Source organism: Melospiza georgiana, chromosome 4 (assembly GCF_028018845.1).
Source record: "Melospiza georgiana isolate bMelGeo1 chromosome 4, bMelGeo1.pri, whole genome shotgun sequence".
Classification (NCBI taxonomy): Eukaryota; Metazoa; Chordata; class Aves; order Passeriformes; family Passerellidae; genus Melospiza; species Melospiza georgiana.
Window position 1 is genome coordinate 40615988 of NC_080433.1, and position 25293 is coordinate 40641280.

General features: G+C 35.7%; 1 protein-coding gene across 1 annotated transcript in view; it reads left to right on the forward strand.

Annotated features, from left to right (window-relative positions):
* Window positions 1-25038, forward strand: part of SLC6A15 (solute carrier family 6 member 15) — a 36670-nt gene extending 11632 nt beyond the window's left edge. Inside the window, exons 3-12 of the mRNA XM_058023077.1 lie at window positions 7719-7876; window positions 8357-8483; window positions 10019-10200; window positions 11447-11557; window positions 14967-15208; window positions 15314-15506; window positions 16726-16918; window positions 19387-19546; window positions 22143-22305; window positions 23665-25038. Coding sequence (XP_057879060.1) covers window positions 7719-7876; window positions 8357-8483; window positions 10019-10200; window positions 11447-11557; window positions 14967-15208; window positions 15314-15506; window positions 16726-16918; window positions 19387-19546; window positions 22143-22305; window positions 23665-24036 — 1901 coding nt within the window. The 3' untranslated portion in view covers window positions 24037-25038. The remainder of the gene's footprint in view (window positions 1-7718; window positions 7877-8356; window positions 8484-10018; window positions 10201-11446; window positions 11558-14966; window positions 15209-15313; window positions 15507-16725; window positions 16919-19386; window positions 19547-22142; window positions 22306-23664) is intronic.
* Window positions 25039-25293: the final 255 nt, after the last annotated feature.

A 25293-nucleotide genomic window follows, 5' to 3' on the forward strand; every position in this document is an offset into this window, starting at 1 on the left:
TTCTTTATTTGTTTTCTCTCAATTCAAGCACTAAAAATTAAGTTTATGCATTTATGCTTTTAGGATAAAGTTAAATCCTTTTATATCAGTAGTTTGTTGGGGGTTTTATTTGCTATCATTTAAGTTTTGTTTTTTCTCTTATTGTGGAGAGAAAGTAATTTAATGATTGATTTAAAGTATGGTGTCAAGATGTAGTCTCAGAGACAATAGACTACAGCAGTTTATTTTGTGAAGTTGTGTCCCTTTGAAAGTCTGTCTAATGTTGTCAGGAATTTTGCAAGCCAGTTGGATTCTCCTTTGAACCAAGAGAAGGGATCCATTGGTGTGTTCCTTGGGCTGTTGGTTTCATGGCCTCAGGTGCTTTTAAAGTTACTCTGTTAGTGAGGGTAAATTTAATTCTGGTCAAATATAAATAAATTTAGTTAATAATTTCACATTTCATGAAAAGAAAACCAAGAAAACCAAGAAAAACCACAACAAAACGCCTAAAACAGTAAACTAGCCAATCTTCAAGGATTATGACACTTTATTAATCAAATTTGAAAAAGTAACTATGATGTCACTTGAGATTGTAGTTAAGTGTTGTCTCCTGTGCTGTGATTGCAGGAAATTGGATGCATAGCACTGTGGAGATACAGTGCTTTCTGCTCATGCTGAGACAAGAGTGTATTTGGCTTTTAACAATAATTTTGCACCATTTTAGCAAATGGCAGCCTTCTGAGCAACAGAGGAAAGGAATTTATCATTAGAGCTGAAGCTTACTTGGTTTTCAAGTTAATCATAATGCAAGATGGAGAAGGTGACACAAAGCTTGGAAATATGTAAAGTACATTGGTGCCTGTATGTGTGTGCAGATGGACAGACAATTGTCACAAGTGCATAGAAGAATAGGGGGAGGGAGTGAAAACTTCAAGCACATGGTAAGAAAACCTACACACATTTTGTATGAGATTCTGTTTTCTGCTACACATAATATTTCAAATAAGTTTCCTAGGTCAAATTGGAGTGGTTTTATGTAACCCATGTAAACATTAGTGTCAGAACTGTTCTGTAATCTTCTGCTGATAAAGCTGATAAATACCTGTTGAAGTCTCTTTGTATAAGGTAAACTTCCCTAGTGTATACTAGGTCTCTACCTTCAGTTCAGACCTTCATTTTCTTCCCTGTGTTTAAGGAACTTATATCTGAAAAATACCATGTGAGGGGAAGGAAGTATATTGAAAAGTAGTAAACCAATAGATCCAGTTCCAATTTAACCAAAAAGAAGTAAAAACCATAGTTACCTATTAGTTTCCTTCACAGCCTTCTTACAACACTAAAGCCACCAGTAAAAGAAAAGGCAAATCCTAACTGTGAAATAATCTCAATTTTTATCTCTTTTTTAACTTCTGTGACAAGAACAGCACAATAAAGATAGGTAAGACACAGCAAGGTTAGCCCAAATAGATACATGTTATTCAAGAATTTTGTGGAAGAAAATTTGTGTGTTTCCCACCCTATTTTCAGTAGAGATCTAGTTTGTTTATGGCTGTGGCCCACGGTATAATGGCACTCCTAATGTCAGAGCTCTCTACTGCTTCAGTGAGATACCTGTGATGCCATCTTTAAAAGTAACTTGAGCAGCACTATGCTGCAGAGGGAATTTGGATGTCTGTAGATATGTTTGCAATCTCTGTTTCTGGGTCTGGTTTGTTTTAACCAAACCAACTTCCTTCAGTTTATTTCTTGTGATTATTGATTTAATTCATAGCAGCTCATAAATATTTAGAGTATAACCTGGTATTTTTTGTAGTTAACTAAGTTAAAACTAGACTGGGAAGCTCTTTGCTGACTTTCACTCTTGTCTTCTTCCCAGAAAAATGTTTGTTGGGAGAGGTGAGAGAAAAGGCTGATATACAGCTGGGAGATACTTGGCTCCACTCTGGGGCTGTAACTGTAATGCCAAAAGTATCGAGTGGAAAAAAGAGTCTGGGAGCAGCTAAGAGCACTCCAGGGTGCTGGTTTTCTTGACTTTGAGAGGGAGGGCGCAAAGGAGTTTTAGGCTCTGTGAAACAGGGGCTGAAGATGTTCAGTAAAGTTTTGAGAACTGACTGTGGGTCTCTCTGCCCTCACCACAGGCCCTTCTTACCCCTGGCAGACAATGCCCAGACTCCATCTGGCACTTAGGGTACCTCTGCCACTCTTTGCAGCCTAACAGATAAAAAAGCTGTTTCATTCTTGATTCTTGATAAAGACAATTTATGCTGGAGCTGAGTATGCTCAGTTTCATTTCTGCACTGTAGGATTTGTTTGTTCCTCCTTTACTCCATGAAGGTGAATATGTGTGTTTGTTCAGATAAGCACAGTAACTATATAACAATTTCATAACCTCTGTTAGCATAGCATAGGTTCAGAGCTGCCTCAGCTTCCTGTGCTTCATAGCCTTGAAAATGAACTGCTCAAGTCTACCCAGTCTTGCCAAGATGCTCATAAATAGTGACAAACTAGATTTACAATTTCCTGCTGCTCCTGTCATCTGGAGGAGATTACACACCTTTCTTCACTATTTTCAAACAAAGACAATATTTAAAGTTTCTTCTGTTTGGTTGTCTTTTCCCTTTAGGATTAGCAGATGTATAATGATACTGTTACATAATTAGAAGTAACAAAAGCAAAATACATTATTCTGCTAAAATGACTAAGTGTTACTTTGAAGAAAAGTGAGGAGTCGCCAAGGTACTATATGTCCAAAGATTTTGTGTTGCATTTTTGTGAGCATTAACTTAATTTTTCCATTCTTTTTTCCTTTTCTTTTTTTTAAGGTAAGTCTTTTTTAATATCTCTGTGATGTAAAAAGTCAAAAGAACTAAACAATTATAGATAAAAGTTGTAAGCAAAATAGGAAAGATGGTAGCAGATGATGCTGTCATTATGTTTTGGAAAGATTGACTTGGGTAGAGTCACATTGTGAGTTTTTACAGTTAATTAGTCTGAATTTTTTACTGAAACACCAACAGATTGACATTAAAGTTCTGTTCTCTAATGAAAAAGCATGGCAGTTGTACTTTTCCTCTTGGAAGCAAACAACTAATGAAGAAGAAATGGGAGCAAAGCAAATATTCCCTTGTACTCCAACACTCGAGTATGGATTCAGAGGCTTTATTATGTAGCTTTGGATCAGTAATTTATATTCAGTGCCTTGAGTTCACTGATAACTACAGTATAATCTTTTTGAGTTCAGTATTATCAGACTCAAAATTTAGTTGTACTTTGGTGTACTGAAAATGTTGTGTTTCTATTTTGCAAGTGTAATTCTTCATTGAGGCGATTTGGCTAAGGTGATACTCACCCTTTAAGCACAGTTCTGTGAACAGGCACACCTGAACATTCTGAAACTGAAACTAGTGACAGGAAGACTATGATATCTCAGGATACAGATAAAAACCTACAGATAAAACATAAAACCATTTATCAGAGTTTTCCTGACAGAAGCAGTTTCCATGTTGTAGAGGTAAATAATTTTACTTACGGAAGCTTAGTATACTGTTAATTTATAGTGTTTTGTTGCTCACTTGTCGTAACTTCAAAAATTTAAGTATTTGATATTGAAAATCAGGTTATCCTCATCTGAATGTCAGCTTCTTGCTTACATTCTGTTAGAAAGCGTCTAGTAAGCATTAAGAGCTGGGATCACTCTTCAAGACAGTAGTAAACTGTCTTGATTGAATAAGAATTAAATCAGACACCAGACACTTAATTAAAATCTAGTCCATCAGTAGCTGAAACAAATGTGGAAAGTTAATAAGTTTTTCAGGTTACAGCAAGAATTGCTAGGAGAAGAAAATTTGTCTGTAGTATCAAGGTGGTAATGGTTATGTTGCCTTGGGTTACTGCTTTTGAAAGTATTTTCTAACTCTTTAATCACTAATGAATCATGTAATTTTATGATTTTTTGGAGCATTTTTAAGAGCTTAAATCAAAACCAAGGTCATTATTCCGCTTTTGTCAATAATATTGCCAAATGCAGTCCTTATGGTAATCTAAAGAAAGACAGTTTACCAGATATCCCTTTCTGATGCTTGATTAAATAAAATTAAAAGAAAAAGGAAATCAAAGTAGTGCACAGTTTTAACAATCATGAAATCTTCCTGAAATCTCTTATACCTTTGTCATTCATTCTAGTAAAGAAGGATGAGGGTTTCTTTTTCTTATTGAGATGATTTTTTTAATATGGAAGCCAATGTTTAAGATCACAACAGGCAAAAACAAAAGTGACTTCACAGTTAAATAATTTTGTAAGCGTAGAATGGAGACCTGAGGATCCTGAACTACACAGAATTGTAATATTCTGAAGGCAGCTTAGATGATAGGTGTAGCAGTCAACTGATTGTAGGATGTTGTTCAAGGCCAGTTTATTATTCAAATTCAAATTAGAATAGTCCTTTTCCAGTATAATAACTGCAAGGTTCCATGTTTTCATGCACAGGCAAGAGTCGTGCTGGGATGTTTCCATAGTGATTCTTTTTTAGGATGAAATTAGGATGTCTTAGAGTTCTTTAAAGTAGGTCTAGCTTCAAGGGAAGACTTCAGCAAAATATTTGCCCAGAGGAGCTGTGGTTTCCTGTTGACTATGGGGCATAGACCCCTTTGCAGCTGTGATACAACTGTATAATCCAGCTATATCCAAGCTCTATTGTACCAAAACTCACTCATGCACAATTTTCCATTGTGCCCATTTTGGCGACAAGAACAAGATCAGAAGGAAGCTCAGGAGGTTTGAATAATCAGAAGAACCAGCACTTCAGGTGCTTTGCACAAACCTAGCAGTATAGAGGTGAACTCTGCTGTCTGGCTACCCACTGAATTACAGAGCTGTCATGTCTAGTGTAATGTGGATTTAGCACCACATTTATTGAACTCATTTAGTAGAGTCTAACTGATAAATCTTGCAATTTACATTTGATACTGCACCATAAAACACCCACATCAGCCCAGTCTTTAAACGTGTGCTTAACTTTGCAGCCTTGTGATTAAGGTTGTGGACTGGGACACTGAAGAGCTGGGTTCAGTTCCTGCTCTAGTACAGTCATCCAGTGGGATACAGGGTAAGTCACTAGGCCCCAATTTTTTTGAGCTGTATAGGTTTATCTCTGCTCAACTGTGGCACATCTGTCTAATTAATATCTAAGGTATAATTTACAATAGCATTATATGATATAACACCTGTGTACTGTTGCCTTCAATGAATTGTATGAGCAGATTTTTTAAGGACAGTAGTGCCAAAGCTTCTCACTTGCAATGTAAATTCTGTGTTGCAGAAATTTTGAGAGTCAATCAGGGGTATTTAATTGTTTCTGTGTTATACGTTTTTAAGACAGGTAGTCCCCCTCATTTTTGAATGTGGTTGTTTCTCTGTTCCTCAGCTTTCCTCACATTTATTTTTTTCTGTCTCTTTTATTAATAGCAAGTAAGTCTTTTGCATTCTTTCCATGATGTGCACATAGAAGATGAACTGTGAGAGACACTAAAATACTGAGTAGGAATGTAGCTGCTACCTCAGTAAAAACTGCTTCAGTAGACACTGTCAGACAATATCATTGCATAGCATGTTATCATGGAGTTCATTTATAACATAGCCTGTAGACTGTGAGGTATATTCTGTGACCAATATTCTTTGTCTGGTGCAACAGTGGTTTTTCATAGAGTCGTAGAATGGTTTGGTTTGGAAGGGACCTTAAAGATCTTCTGGTTCAAACTGCCCTGCCATAGGCAAGGAACCTTCCACTAGAGCAGGTTACTCAACACCCCATCCAATTGGCCTTGAACAGTTCTGGGCATGGGGAGTTCAAAACCTCCCTGGGTAACCTGTTCCAGTGCCTAATCAACCTTATGGTAAAGAATTTCTTCCTAATATCTAATCTAAATCTACCCTCCTTCATCTAAAGCACCTTCCTCCTTATCCTGTCACTACATCACTACATCACACAAGACCTTATTAAAGGTCTATAGCTCTCTTGTAGGTCCCCTTTAGTACTGCTATAAGGTTCTGTAAGGTCTCTCCAGAACCTTCTCTTTTCCAGAACTGAATAACCCCAACTTTCCCAGGTCTGTTTTGCTATCCTGTGACCAGCTTGGTGCCTGTGGACTCATTCCAGGTGGTCAACATCTTATGTCAGGGCTCCCATTTTTCTCAGATTTTATTTCTCCCTTTTTCCCCTCTAGTCTTGAACTCAAGACTGCAGTTAATCCATAATTAATATCTTTATAGGATCTTTGTAATGGAAGGGGGTGTCCAATTAGTGTGTACTTTGTGAGGAGCAAGATAGCAAGTGGACCTAAATGGGAATGAATGCTACCCAAACATCTGAGACCTCCTGCATATCCTAGGAAGGTTTAGCTTTTCTAACATAAACTGTATTGCATGAGATAAATTGCCCACTAAGGGTATGAAAATGCCAGTGCATTTTGATAGATTCCTAAAAAAGCACTAGAAAGTTGACCCTGGATGAGGGAACTTGAAGTAGGGCTTAGCTGGAGTTGAGGATAAGTGCCAAAATGGTTTCTGAACTTTGCTCAGCTTCTCTTTCATCACAGGATGAAGACATTGATTATACAAGTTAGGAGCTCTGAATCTAAGCTTCTGAGGTCTTTAGATCTTTGCTTTGTGGCTTGCTTCAACATGCTGCAGTCTGCATCTCTCAAAGGTTTTCCTTTAGCCTTAAAACAGTTTGAAGCAGAAGTTCTAAGGCCTTTGAGTTAGTTGTCCAGCACAGTGGTCTATATTGCAGTGTTAGAGCCACACAAAGTCAGGTGCCATGTTGCTTATGCTGATGCCTGCATGTTTTGTTAGCTCTGGTACTAAATACGCCAAAACACCAAGGAGGAAGATAGGCTTGGAACTTGTCAGTGTGCTCAGTGTATGAATATATTTGCTTGTATTCAGGCTTCCTGAACTAAATGGAGATGCATCCTTAAGTTAGAATTGTGTATGATCAGTTCCTGGGAATAAGACCTTTAAAAAGAGGAATTGCTTTTTATATATATGTTTATGTAAAGGTGAAGTTACAGTTACATTTTCAAATATGACTTGAAGAAGAGAGTTGGTGAGTACTGCAAGACAGAGATCTACAGTACTCCATTTCGCTTCTACCTCATGTTTCTGTTTTCTGTCTGGAGCCTTGTGGCAACAGGCTGATACAGTTTCCTTGCTTGGCTGGGTAGCATCATTATTATGTACAGTATGAAATCCCCTTTTTGAGCATCTGAGAAATGGAGAAGAGATATCTTCTGAAACTTCTTATGTTTGAATCTCACTCAAAACGTTGTGTACACAGTGTTTTCTATATTTCCTTTATATTCAGTCTTGCTGCTCTGGTACAAGTCAAGCTCTGAGGTTTTCTAAGAAATGCTGATTTAGCTCCCAATGATTCTGTATCTCTAAAAAGTTTGATTGAATGTCCAATATTTCAAACAAATAACTCATTTTAGTAATATCTCACTTGCAGAAAGGCTTGCCTCAAACATGTTACAGTGCTTTATAGATTAGGTGTCTGGGTTTTTGGTATCTTACAAGACTTGTGACCAAGGTTCAGCTAAAATTATTCTTGCATGTGATCAAAAAAGTTTTGCAGTGAAGGACACTAATCAAAATTTGAAGCTATTAGGAATTTTCACATTTGTTCTGTCAAGTTCTGACTCTTCTTCCATTTACTCTGATTTATTCTTTGTTCCCCTCATAGGTGCCTATCTTGTGCCATACTTAATCTTGCTACTGATAATAGGGATTCCACTCTTTTTCTTGGAGCTTGCTGTCGGGCAGAGGATCCGTCGAGGGAGTATTGGTGTGTGGAATTATATCAGTCCCAAACTTGGAGGGATTGGATTTGCAAGCTGTGTGGTAAGTTTTTCAGCACTGTGTTGTTTGCTTTCAGATGTTGTGATTTAGACTTGCTGTTTTGCTGCAGGGACAGCCCATTGATTTATAGCTGGGCATCAAGGTCGTTTTCAGTGTTTTTGAAGATCTTAGAACTTGAATCAATCCATTTAAACTGTTGCCATATATGTGTCTGTTAAGTCAGTCAACTTGTATTCTGTGATTCTTTTGAAATTAGGAACAGTGGAACAGAGTACCCTTCTGGAGGAAAAATCCCTGTAACAGTATAGGTGTAACATAAATATGGAGAAAAGTGAAAATTTAGAAAATGTCAGGTACTTTAAGGGGACAAGTCCTTCTCTTCTTCTGATTTAGTTGAATAAAACTAAATTTAGTTAATCAGGTTCATTGACTGATGTATAGAAATATGCAGAAGTTCAGCAGGCATTATTTTATTTGCTTCATAAATGTAACTTTTTGGTTGTTTTTTTTCCTTCCTACTAGGTATGCTTCTTTGTGGCCCTGTACTACAATGTCATTATTGGATGGAGCCTGTTTTACTTTTCACAGTCTTTTCAGCATCCGTTACCATGGGACCAATGTCCTTTAGTTAAAAATGCATCTCATACCTGTAAGTCTGTGTTAATATAAGGTTATTAAAATCATTAAAGTATATAAAATTTGAGGTTTTCAAACAAAAAGGAGAAAAAGTACAATTTAAGAAGATATTTGTGTGCAAAAGTGTTCTATTTGTGTGTTTTTAAGTGTCCTATAAGAGCACTGTTTTCTATGTAAATTAAATTTCTTTGTAAATAGAAATGAGATAATAAGTCCTTTGAGTTTTGCTATAATGAGATAATCTCTTACAGACATATTCTATAACAGCATGAAAAGTTCCTTGTCATTTGGGTTTGGTTACCTTATAACAGTAGATATTTTGTATTATTATTGCTATTGAAATACAAATTATTTCTTCTTTTCCTTTTTTTTGCAGATTCTAAATTTTCTTTAATTACTTCTTGTGGGTTTATATACCACTTGAATAAGGAACAACCAAGGATGTTTGAAAAGTTCTGCCTTTTTGTACTGTCTTTTCCAGAGTTGCTTGCTTCAGTTATTATTCAGAAATAGTACTTGTAAATGTTGACACACAGTCAAACTGAATGTATTCCACAGGCTACTGTCCATTAATTGAGCAGCAGTGATTGTTTATGTACTCTTATCCTTCTTAAATATTAAGACACAGCGTGTCAGCCTAAGTTGAGCAGAAGCCATCTGAACTAAGTTTAAAAAAAGAAAACTAATATATTTGATAACATCTTACCATTTTTAATAGGTTATTTCAGTGAAGATCTGTCATCTGTGTTAGGTTAGGTTAAAAAGAGTGTATTTTCCCCCTATTTTTCAGGACATGCTTACATGTATGGTTCATTGTTAGGTATAAATAATTTATAAAGATTATTAGGTAATATTTTCTCTGAAGAAATCTTTCTGTTTATGTGTTACGATTCTTGATACACACAGTTTCTTAAAACTGTTTGGTAACATGACTATAACAGAATTACAGTATGATCCAAAGAATCACTTCTGGAATATACATAGCAACTTTCATTAAATATATCTGTGTAGGAACCACTTATTTCCTTTTTTCCTTTTCTCATCACTTTGATATCATTATGCTATTATTTTATTCTTTATAGTGGTAGTTAAGTCCCAGGTTATTTGAGTGTCATATCAAAGGAGACACAACTATTCATTTTCCATATGTCTTCAAATTCGTGTTCATTGCAGAGAGGTAGTTTTCATAGTATGTAATTATTGGTATCATATGCAGATAATGTAATTTTATTTGTGATAAATGGAATATATTCATCTAAGCCTGCCTACTGTTTAGTTCTGAAGTGAGAAATAAATTCTGCCTTGGAGTAGGTTCAACCATAATGCAGAGAAATACATTGTCCCAAAAGGATATTTTAAAAGATATACCCAGAAGCTTTCACTGATAGCAGTCACTTTTTCTTTTAGACAAAGTCTTAAGACTGTTTTTTGAGTTTAATTTTTTAATAAATGATGATGGCACAATTAGAAATATTGAGAAGTGATAGAACACTGTTATGAAATATCTCTCCTGAACCCTTTCTTTACTTGCTAACATCTCTTTGACAGTTGTGGAGCCTGAGTGTGAGAAAAGTTCTGCAACCACTTATTACTGGTACAGGGAAGCACTGAATATTTCCAGCTCTCTGTCAGAGAGTGGGGGTTTGAATTGGAAGATGACTATCTGCTTGCTGGCTGCTTGGGTCATGGTATGCTTAGCCATGATCAAAGGCATTCAGTCTTCAGGCAAAGTGAGTATACTGTTTACCTGCATGTCATTGCTTAATTTTGAGGCATTTCAGGACATTTCTGTTCACCACACTGTCTGTTTACTCTCACAAAATATGTAGGAGCAGGTTAAGTGCTTTGACTCACTCCTGCATTTGTATAATCTCAAGTAGAAGAATATTAGTAGTTAAGCATTAAATTAAAATTCTATCAGTTTTATTGGAAATGGTAATTATTTAGTGGGACTTGAGATCTGAAGAAGAATTATTTTGCTTCTCATCAGCATAGATGTTGCTTGTAACTGTACCTGAGCTTTATTGTGCAGCATAAGTCTCATAAGTGTTTTGAGTGTCAAAGGAAATGAGTTTCCATGTGTACTCACCGTATGACTGCAGTGCATTCACATATGCATGCTTCTGGCATGAACACAGCAGCTTTCCTGGATTCTGGATTGTTTCTTTTGACTAATGATTTACCATCCCTTTGCATCTGAGTACTGTTAACTTGTCTTCTTTCCTTTGCATGCAGCCAGCTGGATTTGCTGGTGAAAGATTTACTAAATCTGTTGATCTCAGTGGGATTTTCAGAGGAAAAACAATTTGTCCCAATAGCAAAATTCTTTGCTATTAAAAAGTTTGGCACTGACATGGCAATTTCTGTGACCTCCTTGGGGCATTTCAGTTAAAGAAATAAGTAGCAAGTTTAACTAGAGAATCATTTTACTAAGCTTTACGGAATAAATTTTCTTTTCAGTCATGGGTAATGAAATATCAGATTTGATTACTATTTTTTGTTGTTTTGATAGTAAGCATGTGATTGAATTCATTGGTTATGTGCTTTCTATTGATTCTTGTGCCCTTTCCTTCTGAAGACAAAATTAGTTTCTATTCATGCTGCATACCTTTGCCATACCCAGTCAAAGTGCTTTTGTAAAGAGAAGCACTTCTCCAGCAGTTTACTTCTGTCTTTGTTTTCATCTCATTGAATTAATACTGAATTTCCCTGGAAGTCCAGAGGTTCTTTATCGGTTAGTGGTAAATAATCAGGCAGTTGTATTGCCTTTGTACAGTACAGAATTTAATTTCTTTTACAATTATGTGATTTTGCCTTCTTCTGCAAAGACGAGGGGAAGGGGAAGTGTTCTTAGACCATATGATCATCAATTCAGACAAATATTCAAAGGATACTGTGCAGTGAATGAACATATTGAAAAGAAACTCCGTGTTAAATGTCATGTTACATTTTTTTTCTTGCCTTCTTGTGTTTCAGATCATGTACTTTAGTTCCCTTTTTCCGTATGTGGTACTTTTATGCTTTCTGATCAGAGGACTGCTCCTTAATGGGTCAGTGGATGGAATTCGTCACATGTTCACCCCTAAGGTATGTGCTTAATTTCTGTTTGCAGGGTATTGAAGTTTCAGTGGCAATATGACCATTTATGAATGCTCTCATTTAAGCTTATTGTTCTCATAGAGCATTTGGCTGTATTTCTGTTTGCTTAAATTGCAAAATTTTTTTGATCTCAGTGGCACAATGCCAAGCCCTAAAGTCCAAAGGCTCTAGGTGTTCCCAGGGTCTGTAGAGTTACCTTTCTTAGGTGAGGGCTCCCAGAGCTATACATCTCTACAAAGCTAAACAACTGAGAGTGCAATTTAGAGGATTCAGGAAGTTTAGAGAGCTTTAAATACTGAAAGGAGAAGTTTGCCATTTTCTGATATTGAAATGTCTGATTCTGGGTTGTCAGTGCCTTACTTTGCACTTTTGTCACGGCATGAATAATTAACTTGTCCCTTTTGGAAAAGAGTGGGTTTTTTCCCTCCTTTTTAGAAAAAACTTAAAGCTGTTTACATAGTAGCCCAAAGTACAGGTGACCTGCATTTAATAGTGATTAGTATAAGTACTTGCCACTCAGCTTTCCTTATCAATTTTCTTATGACTTGCCAAGATAGCAGCAGTTCTAAGCATATTATTTTACTGCCAGTATTTTTGCCAGGAACATTCCTTATACAGCTTTAGGTTTTCTAACTTTGGAGGTGATAAGGAGTGTTATCAATCACTTGGCTTGAAGATCTAAATACTACCCACACCTATCTCAAATGATTTGCAACTACATCTATACTATAGGAACAGCATGTTTGAATAGTCAGAGCCATACTCAGGAATGAATAAGTCTGGGCTTCATATTATATTGTGAAATGGACTTTCCAATGAGTCCACTTCACAATACTGAGAAAAACAGGACTATTATTTCAAAAATGAAAACTAAATAATAACAGAATCAAAATCAATGCACATAGTGGCTAATGCCAGATGACAGGGTGCTGTCAGTTGTTTTGATTCCAGGTGTTTTGAGTCTGGAGAACTGTCATCCTATGAAAATGACCTTTGTGGTCTCTCACATTGATGCAGTCATGTTCCACTTCACTCACTGTCACCACTTTAGAGAGTCATGCTTGTGCAGAAACTTGCAGGCTGCTCAGGCAAATTTGAGAAACCTGAGGAAGAGAGAAATGTAATGCCTGCTAACGAGAGAAAGTCTAAAGTGAAGGTGAAACACAGACCTCTATAAGATATAATTTGGTTTCTCAACCACAGTGTTAATACTTCCTTTGGCTGGAGAACTACCACTAGATAGTGAGGGAAAATAAATATAAAAACTGCCCTTGAATACCAACACCTCTTCAGTATTCACTATTTTACTCAGTTATACTTAAAAATAGTTGCAGCTGGTGTTTACTTTATGATTACATTATACCTAATTATACAAATGTTTCAACTGTTCATTTAAATGATATCAAAAGAAAAATGGTTCTTAATTTCTTCTGACAGTTTCCAGTTTTGTATCAAAATTTAAGCTGTGGTTTAAATTTGAAGATAGGAGGCCTGTATGTGATATGTATTATATGTGAATATAAACCTTACAAAATATTTCCATTATAATTTTTTGTACTTGAGCACTAATTTGGACTGTAGGTTCATAGGAGACTACCTGAAGAAATTCAGACCCCCACACCTGTTGTTTCATTCACTCCACTGTGCTAACACTTTATTTGGGCATCCAGGCTCTACAAAGGAATGCTAAACCAATCTAGCATGAAATTTATCCAGGTAGATAGATGTCAGAGGGAGAAGCATCTTTTTGGCCCAATTAGCTGAACAAATGGCCACATTTTGAGCACAGATGATTGCAGCAAATTCCCATCAGTGGAAGAGGATTGGCACACGTTGGTGCAGGTGTGAGAGTACAAGACTAATGCAGAAGGGGAGGATTTCTCTGTTTGGCATGGCTGTTAAACAAAGCAGAAATTCTAAATTTAAGAAAATTCATGGAAAACCTAAAGAAAGGTATGTGAAAAGCCCACTTAACTACTGCAGTTAAATTGTAGGATTATATGAAGCTGAAGTACAGAGACTCCAAAATTTCACATACAATACCTAATAGCAAATCAGTCTAGAGTTAATTTTGAAAGTTTGGGCTACATCCATCCAAAAACATACTACTTCTGATGGTACCAAAGGATATATTATAGGAAGTGAGTAGGGTTTTGGTATTTCAAGCAATTGGAGATTTGTTACAGTTAAGTGTTCCTTGCTCTCCCTCTGGTGGGAAAGCTCTGGCATGACAGTCCCTGAGTTAGAATTACGTGCAGTAGCCACTTGTGCATTGCAATTATAATCTAAATTGTAAGTCAGGAATATGTTTATTCTCATAAACACCTTTTACCAATTTTATTGTATTTCAGCTATATATAAGTGAATAAAGGATATTTCTGCTGCTTATCTATAATAAATATATCTCCATGGGAAACCGACATTTTATCCAAAATGTTGTAACAATAGCAGATTTCTTTTTCCTCAGAGTAAGACAGTCAGTCTGATAATTCTGGCATCTATGCTGATGCTTTTATTTCTATGAATAAACCTAGGGCTTAAAGAAAATAAAAGTCATTTGAATTAATAGAGGCCCTGATTCAGCTTGAGCAAATCTGATGTTTAAATTTGACATGTTCTTCTTTAATGCTTTTTTGTGAACCAGTATCTAGAAGAATTTGAGATAGATGATGACTCATAACTTTGTAAAAACGTGGAGGTGTTTTGAGCAATGCAGTTGATCTGAGTGAGCAATACTGTTAAATTTTTTTATAAAAGACTTAGTTGCTCCTGTAATACATGACCTATTTAACAAAGGGTTAAGTTCAAGGCATCTGACTTCAGAGGTTTGACTCAGGCACTATACAGCTTGTGGTGGCAAGTGTTCATTTCATGTATTTCATTTTGCTTTACTTATTTGCATGTAATAGAATTCCATATAAGCATGTGTATCTCATGTTCACCTTGTTTTTGTACATTTGAAAAGTGACAGCAAGGCAACTTTAATCTTACTCATTGCATTTCTTAAAAGGGTTGATCAATCTAAAATACATCTTAAGTCTAACAGAAGTCAGTACCTATACTGTAAATAAAAAAGTATTGTAAAAAAAAAACCCTCTCTTATTTCTCAGTATAACTTGCTGATATTTCAGTTAGATAGCTCCAGTAGTGTCTCATTGTTTGAAACATATGTATAGCATGTTTCTCCTCGATGTTTAGATAATATAAAATAAGTAGAAATTCTGGCCCATAAGTTTGCCAGCTTCAGGGGTTGCATTCAGCTTTCATTTTATCATAATGAAAATATGGTTGTAGTGGAGTATCAGCATTTTTATGATGTAGTGTTTATTCTGTTGTTTTTTTCATATAATAGAAATGCATTTTATAGCTGACATATATTATATCTAATTTCAAACAGCTTGAAATAATGCTGGAGCCCAAGGTCTGGAGAGAAGCTGCTACTCAGGTGTTCTTTGCCTTAGGGCTTGGATTTGGTGGAGTCATTGCCTTTTCAAGCTACAACAAGAGAGACAACAACTGCCATTTTGATGCTGTACTGGTGTCCTTCATCAATTTTTTCACTTCTGTGCTGGCAACTTTGGTGGTGTTTGCAGTTCTGGGCTTCAAAGCCAATATCATAAATGAAAAATGTGTTACCCAGTATGAATATCCATTTCTTTTTTAAAATTATTTTTACGGTTTATTTCATTTATGAATTAACACAGACCACTGAGTTTGTTCTCTCTGTTCTATTGTGTTTTACAGAAATTCAGAGAAGATTTTAAAACTTCTGAAAATGGGCAATCTCAGCCAAGATATGATCCCACATCATATCAATTTCTCAAGCATTACAGCAGAAGATTACAATTTAGTTTATGACATTATACAGAAAGTCAAAGAAGAACAGTTTGATTCTCTTGGTCTGAAATCTTGTCAAATTGAAGATGAACTTGACAAGGTGAGATTCAGTCTTGAATACAGAGATTAGGAATATGATGAATATTTGCAACCATGAAGTAAGCTGTGACATGTACCTACATGGAGTGTCAGTACCTGTGAGCCGTGCACCTAAAAAGACCTGGATGGAAGCATGATTGATTCCAGCTCACTTGAGGACTTTTGGGTCTGATGTCGTAATACAGTCTTCACTGATTTATATTTTGATCATTATATCATTCTTCTCAAGAGGTGATAGGTTTTTTAAGCTCTGTTTTTCAGAAGAACTGAGCATAAGAGTTTTTCCAAAGACTAAACAGAGGTGTTACCTATTCAATGTCTCAGAGTGCAATTTATATTTATATAATAATATTTATTTATATAATAATATTTATATAATTTATTTATATCTAATAATTGTATCTTAGTGTTAAGATACGATTATTAGATATAAATACTACTTCACTAAAACAAAAAATTATCTGCCTAGGTAGTTCTTTAATGAGAATCATCCTGTTTTTAAATCTTTCAGTAAGCCAAATCTGTAACAGAAATTATAGTTTTCTAGCTTTAGACAGGCAATTGCAGATTGAAACACTGACTTCTATATAGTTGCACCAGCATCTGAAGATAAAATATGAAATTGGTGACTTAGACTTCTAAGGTTTCTATACTATGGCTGCTGTTTAAATTTGAAAAAAAAGTATAGAAATTAAATCCTTTATATGTTTACTGGAGAATACAGCGTGTATTTTGTAACTGTCCTGTATAGTAGCTGTCATGCAGAATTATCATTGAAGGAGAGAAAGAAGTTCTGATTGGACAAGAGAGGAAAATTCTTCATAATGAGGCATTCAGCCCTCGGACTAATCTCTCAGTGGACGTGGTGCTTTCCACGTCATGGGACATTTTTAAGATTCAGCTGGACAGGGTGCTGGACCATCTTGTTTAGACTGCTTTTGCCAAGAAGTCTGGGCCAGATGATCCATGAGACACCTTCAAACCTCATAGCTTTCTATGAAAGAAATGTGTTCATTCTAATCAACTTACAAATTCTCATGTTTCAGTAAATAGTATTAATTGGAAGAATTATGTATTAGATAGCAATTTCCCTCTCTGCCTTCAAGAGGTAATCAATGACACCATATGAACACAAAGTCAGACTTGTCAGGCTGTCACACTACCAAAAAACCAAAAAAAATTCATGAATAATGATATAATTTTTTTTTCCTCACTGACAGGCAGTTCAAGGAACTGGTTTAGCTTTTATTGCATTTACAGAAGCAATGACCCACTTCCCTGCTTCTCCCTTCTGGTCAGTCATGTTCTTTCTCATGTTAGTAAATTTGGGACTTGGAAGTATGTTTGGAACCATTGAAGGCATTATCACACCCATTGTTGATACCTTCAAGGTCAGGAAAGAAATTCTTACTGGTGAGTTACACAAACATTCTTTTCTCCATAGAGCAGTAAATGAAATTTTTTTTGCACTATGTTTTTTGTTTTTTTGTTTTTTTTTTTTTGGACATGAAGGTTTACAGAGCAGTAAATCACTGTGTTCCAGACTGTACTTCCATGCACAGGCACGTTAATATCTGCAAATAAAACCTTTTTCCTGAATGTTATAGTAGCATAAACACCCTAAAACTTAAATTTTAATTCAATTTCTGTTACAAGTTACAATGGTCGGTCCTTTTGGGCTCTTTCAGAATGCTTTCCATTCCATCCCGTGTCACACATTGGAGAAACAAATGAAAAGGGGAGAGTGAAAATACATTGCAAATTACTACAGATTATTCCTGAGTAGGCCAGATGAAATCTTAATTTATAATTAAATTTTTATTATGTTAAAATCAGTACAGTAACTCTCTAGAGAAACATATTTTTCCCTGTTAAATGTTTTTTAAAGTCTTAAACAAGACGTCTGGTTGTTTTGTTTGGTTTTTTTTTTATTATTTAAATGCCCTAAGTTACTTGTTTGGGGCTTTTTTAATTACTTAAATGCCCTAAGTTATTTGAGGTGTAGCATGTTCACATAGCCTTGACTTGTAGGGATTTCTCTTTTTTGTATAAAGCACCACCAAAGGTGTGAAAGTTAGGTTTCTGAAAACCTTCAGCAAGAGATTTGATGTGTTATGCACAAATTCAGCTTTCCTATCAATGCCTATAAAAGGTGGGATAGAAAATAAATTTTAAAAAATGGCGCTTTAACATTGGCTAACTCTATGAAGAAAATAATAAACTTTATGAGAGAAATAATAGTACATTTTATGAGAGTTAACCCCTGATGTAGCAGAGCACCTGCTTTTTTCCCCAGTTGCTTTCCTTACTTTACTGAGATAACAAGTAATTTTTGATAGGTAAAAAAAATCAAATTCTTAAAAAAAGATAAATCCATTGATTTTTCAGAAGTCCTAAGTTATTGAGCCCTTTTTGGTCTGTTTGGTTTTTTTTTAATTGGGTCTTAACTTCTTGCTGAATAACCAGTACAACAATTAGAATTAGCCGTTCTTCCTAAGTATGTGTGCAAGTACCATGATTTGTAGTCATTACACTGGAGTAATGGAGCATTTTACAGTAATTCCTTGTTACTCTCTTAGACAAAAAAAATAATTAAGATAAAGAAACATTCAGGAACTGTCTTTCTCTTGTAACTTTTTAAAGTGATGTGCATGCATGATTTTAGTTAAACTCAGTTGAACTCAAAAGATTACAACTTGGTGTGCTGTCCTGTTAATTAACAGAAAAAAATTGAAATATCTGGATTATTTTTCATGCAGTACTAGTGGTATTTTAGAAGGATTATAGCTGCAATAGATTTTGTGCTTACAAGACAGAACCTTTCAACTTTTACAGGATTGTTAGTACCTTTGCAACTCTTGGAGTTCAGAGAAACCAACTCAAATGCTTTAATTTATTTTGCATTTAACAATGCCTCATGCTGATTGGTGGAAAGTCCATAAAGACATTATAGTAGTAGTTCCTACAAGGTTCAAGACTTCTACCATAGTATTTGAAACAGTTTTATTGTCTTACATTAAGTACTATAATAAATAATAATCAAATGTTTTGGATTCATACAATGGGTGTATTCTGTAAAGGTATTTTATATTTTGACCCAGATTAATTTCACCTAATTTTGGACTACTTAGATGCATCCTTAGCCTAAGTTCTCTGAGAAAAAAAAAAAGAGCACTTAAAACTGTAAGAATCAGTCTTACTGATGCTCAGCCTACAACTGATCCCATGATTTATTGAAATTTGACTTACCCAAGCATTAAGTCCTGTTGCTGACAAATTTAGTTGGAGAAAATTACATTGAGATCCATTATGCAGGATCAGCCATTCATCAGAAATATATTTTGGGTTGTTCCTAAAGAAGGGACAGAAATGTTGTTTAATGTACAAATACATTTAGACAGATCTGATAGAACTTTATGCCATTAATGATCTTCTAGGAGCAGTCTCTTCAGCCTTTGTATTTTTTAGAATCATAGAAACTTCTTCATATTATTTTTTCTCCATATTTTCACTTCTAAGTTCTTTTTGCTTCTGAATTCCAAAAGTTGAGCTGGTGACCAGTTAACATGATGTGTGATGTTTTGCCTACTGGTTTATTTTACCTCTGCATTTACATTACGTTTAGTGAGAAATAGTCACTTGATTAATCTCTGTTGATTAATCTCTTAATCAGGACTGCTGTGATATGGGGATTCTAGTAATTCTAATTTCATAATTCTCTGTTTTATAGGAAAGAGGTAGGATAATTAATATTCTTAAAATTGAGAGCCCCTAAACAGTAGAATGTTACTGACTTGACTTTTATGAAATAATGCGTTAGTTCCTCCTTGTCTATGGAACTTTGTTGTAGTTATAGCTCACATTTCTGTCCTTTATTCCAGTCATCTGCTGCTTGGTAGCATTTTTTATTGGCCTGATCTTTGTGCAGCGCTCTGGAAATTATTTTGTGACAATGTTTGATGACTACTCAGCTACTCTGCCCCTGCTTATCGTGGTCATTTTGGAGAATATTGCAGTCATCCGAATTTATGGAATAGACAAGTAAGTGAAGGAAATGTATCTCCCTGTCCACATCAACACCATTCTTTACAATAATTATTGCTATTTTAATTATATTGTATGAAGCATCTGCATTTTACACAGGAATACAAGTAATTAGAAAGCATGACAGTCTGGTCCAGAATCTAGTCTATTACTAAGAACAGGTTTGGAGCAAGATACACTACATCAGAACAGTGTACTGAAACCCAAAGAATAATTGCAAGAGGTCCAGAAACAAGAGAATGCAGCAAAAGAGACAAAATTAGAAACTTAGAAAGGCAGCTAGATAGAAAAGTATAGGGAATTTGTATTAACAAAGACATCAAGAAGATTTCATAAATAACCGTGGTGTAAGCAACAGATGAGGATGAGTATTTCAATGCAGTATTCAGGCAGCCTGAGAAAGAAACAAAGCAAGCTCTAATGGCAGGAAAAAGAAAAAAGTTTCAATTTAAGTTTAAAGTTTCAATTGAGTTTGGGGTGTTATAGCAATTAATTTTTCTTTGCATTAGTTGTGAGAGAGGAAATGACAGCAAAAACAGGGTCAAAGCTTACTTGGAAGCAGCACAGCTGACAATGAAGTCAAGTGACCTGTTAGGGATGGATGAAGAGGAATGACCATAAATCCCATTTTTTTTGATTTTTGTTAAATTCATTTTATGTCTAAAATCAGCAGAATGTGTTCAGTAAGTGAGATCAGTATATGCCATGCTTAAGGAATAGAAGGGTTTGTATCAAAAATAACTTATGCCATGCACAGGTTAAACAGAACATGCTGTACTAACATGTTGTAGTAATTAAAATGTTTGTAATTCCTTTGCATGAAGAAAAAGTGTGACATAGAATGAGTGGGGTTTCATTTGACTTTTCACTTGTCTGATCTGAGTAACCAGCAATCATTTATCATAATAAAACAAAACTATAAGAAAATGTAATTTTATGGTTTTCAGACATTGTTTCTGGACTATGCAAGTAGTACTTGGTCTGCTTGCTTGCTCAGGGAGAATTCCAACTTGGACCACATGTATAATCCTATAATTGATCATTTAGATATGAAAACACCACATAGATTATTTTACACATGCAACCAAAAGATAAAACAGATGACCTGGTTATAAGGTTTGTAATGTCCAAGCTCCACTGTGAATGGAAGTAGATATGCCAAAAGCCAGCAGCTGACCTGTGAGGAGGTTGATGTTAAGGCATAGCTAAAATATGGTAATCCTTTGCTTATGACTCACAGCGCAGGCAGTTCATGTTTTCAGAAGGGATTCTGACAGGACACAGAGAAAAGTTAACAGCCAAGTTTCTAATTTATAATGACCCCCCGAATATTCCCTCTGCAGTATTCCTAGTTTCTTCTGATGTATGTTTCTGCAGAAACCTAGCAATTCAGTTTGCAAAAAATGTCAGCATCAACAGCCTCAGGCTGCCATTGGCTGTGATAGTACCAAGGGTTCCCTGTAGATAAAGTTCTGTATGAATGTCTAATTATTAGACATTAAGTCTTTGATCAGACAGTAGTAAACCAAAGCATAGCATCCAAAGGGTGCTGTAGAAAAGAGACAACGTGTGAATTTCTGTAGCCAAGAAGGAAAATCTCCCACACTGTAATCAGTGCTATAAGGAGCTTCAGCTAAAGGAGACTTTTAGAAGAGGATGAGTAGGATGGAGACAATAGAAGACTACCTTAAAGTAAGGATAACAGATTCATGTTTAACTGGTAGAAGAACTGGAGATCTCAGAAAGAGAAGGCTACCTATAGAGGGTACAATCCATTTTTAAGTTCAGCTTCCTTTTAATGATGTGTTTTATTTCAGTGTAAGCAAACAATAGAATGCCTCAAGCTGTGCAGTTAAATTTTTTTTCTGAGAGCTTACATGACAGAAGCTTAAAATGTGTAAAAAAAAAAAAATAAATTGGAAAGCATCCTTCTATAAGAGCTTTTTTGAGATGCACATTTCAAAAGGGAGTGGGACCACAAGGGAGTTAAACCAGTCATTGCTTGTGCACACTCCAAAAGAATTATTGCTAAAATCATTCTCTGTTTCTGTTGGCTCTGGAACCATGTACTCCATCATGAGTACGAAAATAGGAGTTTTGTTCATGTCTTAACTTAAAATTTTGAGGAGAAAGGTAGCAGTTTTATAACTTGGAAGAGTTTTATTTCAGCAGCTTATATGATGCAAACCATAGCTTGTGCATAAAGTTGGTTTCTTTTAGACTGCAGCACATGTGTGGGTTCAAAATTAATGTTACACATCTGTAAGATGTGCTGGTAAACAACCCAGTAGACAATAGAAGAAAATGTAAAAAATAATCTTCTAAAAGAAATGTGAGTTTAAATATCTTCAGCACATTCCAGCAAGCAGCTTACTAAATCACTGTAGTGTGCAGGGATTCCTTTTGTTCGTCTGGTCTGAACTACTAGTATAAGCTTTATTTATTCAGCCCATCAAGTAATTTAAACTACACCTATTTCTATATGTACATTTTTTCCAGTGTGTTGATTCCCTCAGGTTGAATGCTGTGTATTGATTATAGTGATCAAAATCTCAGTGTCTACACTAACAATAACTTTTTAATCCATTCACAGATTTATGGAAGACCTGAAGGATATGCTGGGGTTTTCTCCAAGCCAGTATTATTACTACATGTGGAAGTATGTTTCACCCTTTGTATTGTTATGTTTGCTGGTAGCTAGCATTGTCCAAATGGGATTGAGTCCTCCTGGTTACAATGCTTGGATTGAGGATACGGTATGTATATAGTATGTATGTGTATATGTAGGGTTTGTATTTATGTATGATACCATCAGCATCATCATTGTGATCATATCTGAAGCATTTGAGAAACACATGAGCAGACAAAAAAATTACAATTAGAAATTCAAAATCAGCATAAATAATGACATGATTGCTGTTATCTCAAGTAACTTTGATGTAAAACCAACAGTTTTTTAGTTTTAAGTAGTTCTGCTTTAAAATATAACTGATTTACACAAACCTGTATGCTCTGGGTGACTTATTTCCTAACTTATGATAAAGATATTCATAATCATGGGAGAGGTTGTTCACATTCATTAAGTCTTATTTTACTGCAGAAAACAGATGATAACTGCATAAATAATTTCAGATATCATATCAGGTTTTTTTATGTATCATAATTTTTTCCCTTTGGGAACACATATCACAGTGTAGCAGCTGTATTAAAACCTGGCTCTGATAAGAACTTGTCTCGGTGAGCGTCAAGACAGTTCTGAGCTTCGACTTCAAAAAGAGATTTTAGTCAAGGGAACTCTGAAGACTTCAGCTAGTTGTAGGCCCATGAGCCCTCAGCTGTTTCTACAGGCTTTTTATGCAAAGCAGGCAGAGAGAAAATGTCAGAGACATTCATCTAACGAAACTTTCCCAAATTAGCCGGGGGGAAAGTCACAGCAAAGACAGGTAAAGGATAAACACAGGAGGTTGGCTTTACTATTGGTAGTATGCCTGCCTCTACCCAGACAGCTACATGATTCTCAGAAAAATGCTCTTGTCACATTTGTGTCTTTAGAAAGAGAGATACCTTAGAATACCAAACATGCCATTCCTTTCCACATACAAAGTCAGGCAAGCAGAGCCTTTTGGCTGTTGATGCCTGGATGCAGTAGAGGTGGGGGTATAGTAGTGCCCCAGCATTACAGTTTACCTGATGTTTATGCAAAGTGCAATAACTGAGATGGTTCCTGTCTAGACCAACTATTAGCCTATGGAACAGGGGCTAATTTTCCAGGCATAGTTACAGATAACCACTGCACACTTGTCTGTTCTGGACATCCAGTAAAGGATCAGGAAGCTACAGAGAAATGTAGCAGAAAGTCTAAAGTGAAAATCTTCATTTGTGTGCTGCTGAAGTGCTCTCAAAAACTGTTCAACAGTGTTTTAGTCCTGCTCACTGGCTGAAAGATAGCAATCTTGCATCTCCATGGCTCTTCAAATCTGAGATCCGTAGTGGTGCCCACACTGTGAGTGCCGTGGAGTTTTCTGCTTGAAAACTGCAGACCTCAATGAGGACTTCAGGTTTTTGTTATTTTTCTGGTGAAGATGTATTAATCATTTTTCTGATGTGTTTCTCAGGCAACAGAAGAGTTCCACAGCTATCCAACATGGGGAATGATTGTCTGTATATCTTTGATGGTGTTGGCCATACTGCCAGTCCCAATAGTCTTCATGGTACGCCGTTGCAACCTTATTGATGACAGTTCTGGTAGTTTGGCATCTGTATCCTACAAAAGAGGTCGGATAATAAAGGAACCTGTTAATCTGGAGGGAGATAATACAAGTCTGATTCATGGGAAGAGTCCAAGTGAAGTGCCATCTCCAAATTTCGGCAAAAACATATATCGAAAACAGACTGGCTCGCCGACTCTGGACACGGCTCCAAACGGGCGTTATGGTATTGGCTACCTGATGGCAGATATGCCTGACATGCCAGAGTCTGATTTGTAACCACAGAACAAAAAAAGTGCTGTGTTTCTTCTCTCACTGATCACGGCCCTGCTGTGAGAAGTGGTCAGCGTCACTTGCTAGGGTGCGGTCTCACGTGCTCCACAGTGACAGTCTTTAAAATGTCATGATAGTACGTACTGGTAGAGAAAATTCTGAGTTTTTATTTGCACTGAAGGAAAGATTCAATTGCAATGGCAGCCTACATCTGCCAGGATAGCCAAGAATTTGATTTTTAAATTAACTTCTAAATTTAAAGCTTTCTATTTCTGAAGCCCAGGTCTCGCTCAAATGATAAAATATTTCTGAGGTTATATCATTGAAAATCAATTTCTTTCTGCTGAATTTCAGGTTGACTCCCAAGTATTAATGGTGAGCTCAGTAGTAGTTCACCAAACCTGTGTTTGTGTAAACACCTGTATATACCTTATGTAGATATGCTGTACTTATTTTATTAGCACTGATAATTACTTAGGCTATTAGCTGAGTAAAAAACAAACCTGCAAACTATTTTCTTATGTAATAGCTGTATAGAGCAATAGTATTAGAAAATCAAGGAGTAGACTTATAGGAAGGCGATCAAAGATTCCCTGTTCACTGGGGACTGCGTAAACTGTGGCTGTATATTTTGTGTAAAATATTTGCTTTTTCAGTGTGAAAACAATGTTAGAGTGAGTCACTCCAATAATCTTAAGGATTGTGCAGATTCTGCATTTTTTTCTATGCTGTGTGCCTAAAAAAGACCTTGATATTTATTGTGGTTACAAGATTACATATATATTATATTTATATAATATACTTGTAATGTAAATATGTATATTATTCTGTATGTAATCGTTTCAAAAGTTGAAGCAAATGGCTTTTTTAATTAGTCTCCTTCAGTTTTGCTTCTGTTTTATGCAGATAATTTTTTTTCAGTCAGTAATTGTTAAGAACTGTATGGCATTACATTTTAACCAATGAATAAAGAGATTGATAAGGTATTTCTCTGTGGTATCCTAATACACTTACTATAACACAGCCTGTTTTTTCCTCATCTGGACTACCTGAAAGAATGATATTTCCTAGATGAATAGAGATGCTAAAAGAACTTGAAAACAAAAAATCAGTCAAAATAAACTTTTGCACAAGGCCGTTTACTGTGAGTACAGGAGGTGATGTAGCGTTGTAAACTGTCAGGATACACTGGAATGATCTACTCCTTACCCCAAAGTGTTTTAAAATTAGGCATAAATTATGACTTTTCTACCTCTACTAAGC